This window comes from Trifolium pratense, linkage group LG7 (assembly GCF_020283565.1).
Source record: "Trifolium pratense cultivar HEN17-A07 linkage group LG7, ARS_RC_1.1, whole genome shotgun sequence".
In the NCBI taxonomy this organism is placed as follows: Eukaryota; Viridiplantae; Streptophyta; class Magnoliopsida; order Fabales; family Fabaceae; genus Trifolium; species Trifolium pratense.
The window spans coordinates 27,073,499-27,082,639 of NC_060065.1; the positions used below are offsets into that span (position 1 = coordinate 27,073,499).

At 38.3% G+C, this 9,141-nt stretch overlaps 1 protein-coding gene across 1 annotated transcript; it reads left to right on the top strand.

The window, feature by feature from the left end:
• The first annotated feature begins 2,127 nt into the window (after window positions 1-2,127).
• On the top strand, window positions 2,128-4,839 carry LOC123896160. The gene is made up of 2 exons (XM_045946580.1): window positions 2,128-2,406; window positions 4,225-4,839. The coding sequence occupies exons 1-2, from the start codon at window positions 2,128-2,130 to the stop codon at window positions 4,837-4,839; spliced, it is 894 nt and encodes a 297-aa protein (XP_045802536.1).
• Window positions 4,840-9,141: the final 4,302 nt, after the last annotated feature.

Below are 9,141 nucleotides of genomic sequence, written 5' to 3' on the forward strand. Positions count from 1 at the left end.
GACAAAAGTACTTCATCTAGAGGAGTTCAGTGTCATGAGTGCGAAGGATTTGGTCATATCAAATCTGAATGCCCTACTTTTCTGAAGAAGAAGAAGAGTCTTGCTGTTACTTGGTCAGATGAGGATGATTCAGAAGAAGATGAAGGTGAATCTGCTAAACTTGGCAATGCATTGACAGGTGTCTATGAATCTGATGCTGAATCTTGCGATGAAACATCATATGAAGAACTTCTGGCTACCTATAAGGACTTATTCATCAGGAGCAATGAATTCTGCAAAGCCTTGGAAAAACAAAAGAAGGCGAATTGTCAACTACAGGCCGAGAAGAATGAATGTCTGGATATAATTAAGACTCTCAACAAAGAGATTGAAAAGCTGAATGAAGACTTGGAGCATGCTAGAAAACAAGTTAGAGTCTTTGCATCAGGAGAAGAAAAGTTTCAAGCCATGCTGCTAAAACAAAGTGCAGGTAAGAAACCTATTGGCTTTGATTATGAGATAGTGGATCAAGAAATGGGTTACAACAAAGCTACAATCACTACCCCCATTGATAAAACTTTTCCTGTTAGTGGTGGGTTACTACCTCCTCATCCTCCCACACATCAGGGAACTGACACATGGTTAAAACCCAAGCAGCATGTCCAGACTAACTCGATGCCTCAACATCCGCCTCACCATCGATACAACAGGTCAAGATCTAGGACTAAAAGAAGGAATTGGAGGTGTCATTATTGTGGTAGGAAAGGGCACATTAGACCTTATTGCTACAAACTGTACGGCTATCCACAGAATTCACGGCCACTTGAACCCAAATCTGAGAACGTGAATGTCAAGAAAGAGTGGAAGAAGAAGGAAGATGGTGTAAGCCTGATAGCTCATACATCACTGCGGGCATCATCTAGACAAGATTGGTATTTTGACAGTGGATGCTCTAGACACATGACTGGAGTGGAAGGGTATCTAGCCAACCTAAGGTCCTATGCCACAAGCTTTGTAACATTTGGAGATGGAGCTAAGGGAGAAATAAAAGGAATTGGGAACCTAATTGATAATGGGTTACCAAACTTAGACAATGTTCTGTTAGTAAAAGGACTTACAGCCAATTTGATTAGCATCAGTCAACTATGTGACCAAGGCATGAAGGTGAACTTCACACAATCAGAATGTCTTGTTACAGATGGAGAAGGAAGACTGATAATGAAGGGAGTAAGGTCCAAAGACAATTGTTACTTGTGGGTGTCTGAAGAAGGAAATTATATGTCTACTTGTCTCATAAGCAAAAATGAGGAAGTCAAACTCTGGCATCAAAAGTTGGGTCATCTACACCTGAGAGGAATGAAAAAGGCCATAGCTGAAGAAGCAATCAGAGGATTACCCAAGCTAAAGATAGACGAAGGAACAATATGTGGAGAATGTCAGATAGGCAAACAAACCAAGGTGGCGCACCCAAGGCTTCAACATCAATCTACTACCAGAACACTTGAATTGTTACATATGGATTTGATGGGACCTATGCAGACTGAAAGTCTTGGAGGAAAAAGGTATGCTTTTGTTATGGTGGATGATTTCTCTAGATTTACATGGATAGACTTCCTTAGAGAAAAATCAGATAGTTTTGAAACATTTAGAAACTTATGTGTACAACTTCAAAGAGAAAAGGAGTCTGTCATCATAAGGATCAGAAGTGATCATGGAAAGGAATTTGAGAATAGCAAATTCTATGATTTCTGTGCAGCAGAAGGTATCCAACATGAATTCTCTGCTCCCATAACACCACAACAAAATGGTGTAGTAGAGAGAAAGAATAGAACCATTCAAGAGTCTGCTAGGGTAATGCTTCATGCCAAGGGTCTTCCATATCAGTTCTGGGCAGAGGCTATGAGTACAGCCTGCTACATACACAACCGTGTAACACTCAAAAAGGGAACATCTGCAACCTTGTATGAATTATGGAAGGGAAGAAAGCCAACTGTGAAACACTTCCACATTTTTGGGAGTAAATGCTACATTCTTGCTGACAGAGAACCAAGACGAAAACTTGATCCTAAAAGTGAAGAAGGTATATTTCTGGGATATTCTTTGAATAGCAGAGCCTACAGGGTCTATAACACAAAAACCAAAGTCATTATGGAAACGATCAATGTTGTGATTGATGATGCACCATCCACTCAATCACAGGATGTGGAAACAGATGTTGAACCATCCCCTGACAATTCTGATGAGATGATACAAAGTGAAAAGTCTGAACTAAAAGGTGAGGAATCTGATCAAGACTCTGTACCTGCCCCAACAAAAGCACCATCTATTAGGACACAGAAGAATCACCCTAAAGATCTAATCATAGGTGATCCAGACCAGGGCATTGCTACCAGAAGAAAGATTGATGCTATCTCAAACACTTGTTTTGTATCAAAATTTGAGCCTAAAAACATAAAAGAGGCTCTTACTGATGAGTTCTGGATTGGAGCAATGCAAGAAGAATTGAATCAATTCAAGAGAAATGAAGTCTGGGATCTTGTTCCAAGACCACATAGGGTAAATGTCATAGGTACTAAATGGATATACAAGAATAAGTCTGATGAGAAGGGTACAGTAACAAGGAATAAGGCAAGACTGGTAGCTCAAGGCTACACTCAGGTGGAGGGAATTGACTTTGATGAAACCTTTGCTCCCGTGGCAAGACTAGAATCCATAAGGCTGCTTCTTGGTGTAGCTTGCATCCTCAAACTCAAACTCTACCAAATGGATGTTAAGAGCGCCTTTCTAAATGGGTATCTTCATGAAGAAGTGTTTGTTGAACAGCCCAAAGTTTTCATAGATCCAAATCATCCGGATCATGTCTACAAACTGAAAAAGGCCTTGTATGGCTTGAAACAAGCACCAAGGGCTTGGTATGAAAGGCTAACTGAATTCCTGATCAACCAAGGATACAAGAAAGGTGGAAATGACAAGACCTTATTTGTCAAAGAAATGAATGGAAACTTGTTGATAGCACAGATATATGTTGATGACATAGTCTTTGGAGGGATGGCGGAACCGATGGTCCAACACTTTGTGAGACAGATGCAGTCTGAATTTGAGATGAGCTTGGTAGGAGAATTAACCTATTTTCTTGGATTACAGGTGAAACAGATGGAAGACACAATATTTGTGTCTCAAAGCAAGTATGCTAAAAATATCATGAAGAAATTTGGCATGGAAAATGCTGCACACAAAAGAACACCTGCTGCTACACATCTAAAATTAACCAAGGATGAGAAAGGTGTAGATGTAGACCAAAGCCTGTACAGAAGCATGATAGGGAGCCTACTATACCTCACAGCAAGCAGACCTGACATCACCTTTGCTGTTGGTGTATGTGCTAGGTACCAAGCTGAGCCAAAGACGAGCCATCTTACACAAGTAAAAAGAATTTTGAAGTATGTCAATGCAACTTCTGATTATGGAATAATGTATTCCCACACCAACAATGCTAGGTTGATGGGATATTGTGATGCAGATTGGGCTGGATGTGCTGATGACAGAAAGAGCACCTCTGGTGGATGTTTTTACCTAGGAGAGAATCTTATCTCATGGTTTAGCAAGAAACAAAACTGTGTTTCTCTATCCAATGCAGAGGCTGAGTACATTGCGGCTGGGAGTAGTTGCTCTCAATTATTGTGGATGAAGCAGATGCTTAAGGAATACAGTGTTGAACAGGATGCTCTAACATTATACTGTGACAATTTAAGCGCCATAAATATTTCAAAAAATCCTATTCAGCATAGTAGAACAAAGCATATTGACATTCGTCATCACTTCATCAGGGATTTAGTGGAAGAAAATATTGTGAAATTGGAGCATGTTGCAACTGAAGAACAGGTAGCTGATATTTTTACCAAAGCTTTAGATGCAAATCAGTTTGAAAGGCTTAGGGGCAAATTGGGGATTTGCCTACATGAGGAATTATAGCAGTTAAGACATTATGTGCGCGCAACCGTTTTTTTCTCCAAATTTCAACTATTGGCGCACGTAAATCAAGGAAAGACAAAAATAACTTTCCATAACTTCTCAATTACACGCTATCAACTCTCATATCATCATTATTCCTTTCCAAAACCTTCAACTTCCTCTGAACTCCTTGCTGCGATCTGCAAACACAAACCATCATCTCAAATCATCAAAAACTTCAAAAACTTCAACAATTTCTTTGTGAAAATGTCTCAATCTTCCGGTTCCGCTCAGATCAAAAACAAACTTGCTGATACTGTGAAAACAAGATCAAAATCTAAGAAGGAAGGATCAACTGTTGTGGTCAATGCGACGCCCATATCAAGTATCCCTGCTACTAGTTCGAAAAAGAAGAAATCTGCAAAATCCACTAAGAAAGTAAGTGAATCGTCTCCCTCAATTTCTATTAAGTCTGATACTGTTAAGTCTAAGAAGAAGAAACCCCAATCTCCCGTAAAAAGGGGTTTGAGCATGTCTGATCTATACTTGAATAAGGATCCTTCTGAAACTGCGAATGTGGAATCGCATGATGTTGCCTCCGGCAAAAATGCGAATGTTGAATCGTCTAATAAAGTTAATGAAGAAAGTGTTAAGTCTGTGTTTGAAAAGGTGAATCAAGAAACCCCTTCTGCAAAGGAAAACCCTAGTTCTGTTGAAACCCTAGGAAAAACCCAAAATATTGCTGAGAATGTTGTTGTGAGCAATAATCCTAGTGTTCCTGAGAATATGGCAGTTCCCACGAATGTCATAACTGATGTTACTGAAAAATCCCAAGAAAAGGCTGTTGTAACCGATGCTCCAACCGGTGTTGAGCCATCCTCTATACCAACTGTGTTGGAACAAAATTGATTTAAAAATGTTTGCCCCTATATCTATAAAGGTTTTGATGATAACAAAGTATTAATTAACAATTGGAAGGACTAAAAATTTATTTTAAGTGTGCAGATATAAGCATCATATAAGCTCTGAATGAAGTTCAGAGGATGTGAATTCAGAAGTTCACAAGCGCTCAGAAGATGTTGGACTTCAGAAGTTACAACCTTCAGAGGATGAAGTCTTCAGAACTTCTTGACTGACTACTAAGCTTCATCAAAGTCTGAAGATCTCTTTGAAAGCTGTGAAGATTCTCTCTGTTAGTCAACTCTTCTACCAATGAAGAAAAGGACCCTTCAAGCCTGATCAGTTCAGCTACCCTCAGTTTGTCTGTTCTCTTTTGAGAACGTGGGTCTTCAGTTTTGTTAGCTGAATAAGGAAAGTCCACTCTGCAGTAGTCAAAGTAACTGAAACTCTTTCTTAGTTTTGGATACAACCAAACTGCATCAAGACAGACTGCTTGAAGACAAAAGATTATCAACTCCAACGGTTCTTTTTGCAACGACTCTTTTCTAGTGGTATATATACTAGAAGATTCAGCTACAACATAAATAATATTATTAAGGATTGAACGTACGCTGAACAAACTCTGAACTTTGTGATATACAAGCTCTGAACCGCTGTTAAGTGTTTTTGCACTTAGTCTAATACTCTGTACTCTTTGTATTGACTCTCTTTAGGTTCTGTTAAGAGCATTTGTATATTGTTATATACTTTTCTATTACTTGAGGAAACTTAAGCTTGTGTGCTTAAGTGTGAAGTCTTAAGCTTGTGTGCTTGAGCATTGTTGAGAAGTCTCTTGCTTGTGTGCTTGAGCAGGTGTAATCTTGTGTGATTATAGTGAACTCCCTTGGAAGTGCAAGGGGACTGGACTACTCTCGTTTTGTGAGAGGAACCAGTATAAATTGCTTGTGTGATTTCTCTTTCTCTATCTTGCTTTTATTTGTGTTATTTATCCGCTGCTAACGTAGTTGAGTTAAGAACTTGAAAAAGTTTTAACTTGGCTAAAACACAATTCAACCCCCCCCTTCTTGTGTTTTCACACCTTCAATTGGTATCTAGAGCACTGGTCTGTTACTTTCACTTAACAGTGAGACAGTAAAGATCTTGTGAGAACACTATGTCTGGAGGAGACGATAGTAGCACTAGAACCGGTGAGGCCAGTGGTGCTGGTGGTGGTCCTAGAAATGCTTTTGGTTATGACTACTTAAGTAATGAATCACATGAACATAGTGGCAATAGAAAAGCCCCTATATTCAATGGTGATGCATCATTATTTGAGTGGTGGAAGGAAAGACTGTATAGCAATATTACTGCTATTGATCATGAGTTGTGGGATTTGGTTGAGCTGGGAGTAACTTTTGAAAACTTAAATGAACATGGAAGGTTGTCCATTGAGCATAGAAAGTTACTCACACCAGCTAACTTAAAAACCTATACTAAGCATCATAGAGTAAAGGACATTGTTGTTGGTGCTATTAGACATGAAGACTATGTCAGAATAGAGAACAAGTCTACTGCTAAATCTATCTTTGATTCTATGTGTGCTACCTATGATGGTAATGAAAAGGTTCAAGAGGCTAAAGCTAGTCTTTTGATAAGGCAATATGAACTATTCACTATGCAACAAGATGAAAACATTGAGACTATGTTTACAAGGTTTCAAATCCTTGTATCTGGTCTTAAAGCTCTTAAGAGAAGTTATTCCACCTATGACCATGTTCAGAAGATTCTGAGAAGTCTTCCTATTGCTTGGAGACCCAAGGTCACTGCAATAGAGGAAGCTCAAAATCTCAAGACTCTGAGTCTTGAAGCTCTGATAAGCAATCTCAGAAGCCATGAGATGGTTCTGGATGCTGACTCAGAAACTAAGAAGAAGTCCAAGTCAGTGGCTTTACAGTCAACTAAGACTACTTCTAAGGCTCTTAAGACTCAGCTTCTTGATATTGAAGAAGAATCTTCTGCTGATGGTCAAGAGGATGAGATGAATGAGGATGAATTTGCTTTATTCACCAAGTTTCAGCAATGGAACAGATTTAACAAAAGAAATTTCAGAGGTAACAGCTCCAGAAATTTTGTCAGCAAAAAGGATGATCAGAAGAACTGCTTCAACTGTAAGAAGCCAGGACACTTTATTGCTGATTGTCCAGAAATGTCTGCTAAAGACAAAAACAAAAGATACAGCTCAAAGAAGCAACAATTCAAGAGCAAATTGAAAAAGAGTCTGATGGCTACTTTTGAAGAGCTATCATCTGAGGAAGAAGTTGAGGAAGAAGAAGAGGCAAATCTAGCCCTGATGGCTTCAGCTGACTCAGATGTAGACTCAGACGATGAATCAGAATCAGATTCAGAAGTAACTGATGAGGTATTTTCTGATTGCTCTAAATCTCAACTTATAACTGCACTTAACAAGGTCATTGAGAAACATCTCAGAGTGTTAAGTAAACAAAAAGTTTTACAAGAAAAGCTTAACACTCTGACTGAGCAAGCAGAACATTTTCAAGGTCTATATCAAGAAACTCTGAATAGAGTAGATGACTTTGAAAAGGGTTGTGCTGTTTGTCACAAACCTATTGATGAGCAGGAAATAGCTCTTCAACAGTTTGTGCATCTCAACCTTGGGAAGAGCAAAGCTGCTAATAGAATTTATAATGTTTTAAGACATAGAGGAGAAGGACTTGGCTATGAATATGGTAGAACATATTCAAAGCTGAAGACTTTTGCCAAAAAGGTTGGAAAATCTTGGGTTTATTATGTTGTTCCACCAAGTGAAGAGGATCCTGGTATTTGTGAAAATGACAATGATGATCTGAGTGATTTAGAAGCTGACAGCTCAGAGGAACCTAGTTCCTCAGGATCTGGAAAGAAAAGTTCAGAAGATAGAAGTTGTTCAGAACCTGAGAACATTAGTTCAGAAGTTCTGAAAACTTCAACATCTGAGACTTCAAATTCTGGATTCAAAGGAACTTCAGTACCTGAAGCTAGTCAACCTAAAACATCAGAAGTTTTTAAAAAGAAAAATTCTAAATCTCAGATGAAGTACAAGACTCAGATTATTTATGATTCTAGAGTCAGTAGATATAATCAATCAGAACATGGGATTGATAATAGATACAAACCCTGGAATCATAAACAATCCAAATCTTGGAACAATAACAGATTTCAAACAAAGAAAAGATTTCAAAAAGGTTATTATTCCAAACCAAGATCTCTCTCTAACACTAGACAACATAATAAGCATTTGTGGACTAACAAGCGTGGACCCAGAAGATGGGTACCAAAAGCTGAAATTATGTACCATTCAGATTTACCAACTAGGAAAGGATATGTCTTACCTAAAGTATGGAAACAAGTCCTATGCAAAGGAAGAAGGGCTTATGTCCTAGACCAATGGCTGACAAGTTCTCAAGTTAACAATCAGAACTTGGAAAATGAAGAGGAAGAATACTGGGATGACTTTATCATTAATCTTGATAAAGAGTTCTATCGCAATGATTAAAGTTGTTTCTCATACAGCCTGCCACTCAAAGAAGTATCATGAATCATTCATGGTATTTGGATAGTGGATGTTCAAGGCATATGACTGGTGACAAACAACTATTTTCTAAGCTGACTATGAAAGAAGGAGGATCTGTTGGCTTTGGAGGTAATCAAAAAGGAAAGATAATAGGTACAGATACAGTAGGTAATTCTTCCTTATCTATTAATGATGTTTGGTTAGTTGATGGACTCAAACATAACCTATTGAGCATAAGTCAATTTTGCGACAATGGTTATGTAGTTGTCTTTAATAAGGAATCATGTACTGTGTCTAAACAATCTGATAACACCATGATATTCAAAGGTCTGAGAAAGAATAATGTTTATAAAATTAATCTTTCTGATTTGAATGAACAAAAAGTGATGTGTCTTTTGACCTTGAGTGAAGAAAAATGGATCTAGCATAAGAGGTTAGGCCATGCTAACTGGAGGTTAATCTCTAAGCTTAGTAAGCTTGACCTTGTCAGAGGTTTACCTAAAATTAAATATCACTCAAACACACTTTGTGGTTCATGTCAAAAAGGGAAGATTACAAAATCATCTTTTAAACCTAAGAACATTGTCTCTACCTCAAGACCATTGGAACTTCTTCACATTGATCTTTTTGGGCCAGTTCACACTGCCTCTATCAATGGAAAGAAGTATGGATTAGTGATTGTTGATGACTACAGTAGATGGACTTGGGTAAAATTCCTAAGAACAAAGGATGAAGCTTATGATGAGTTTAGCATCTTCTGC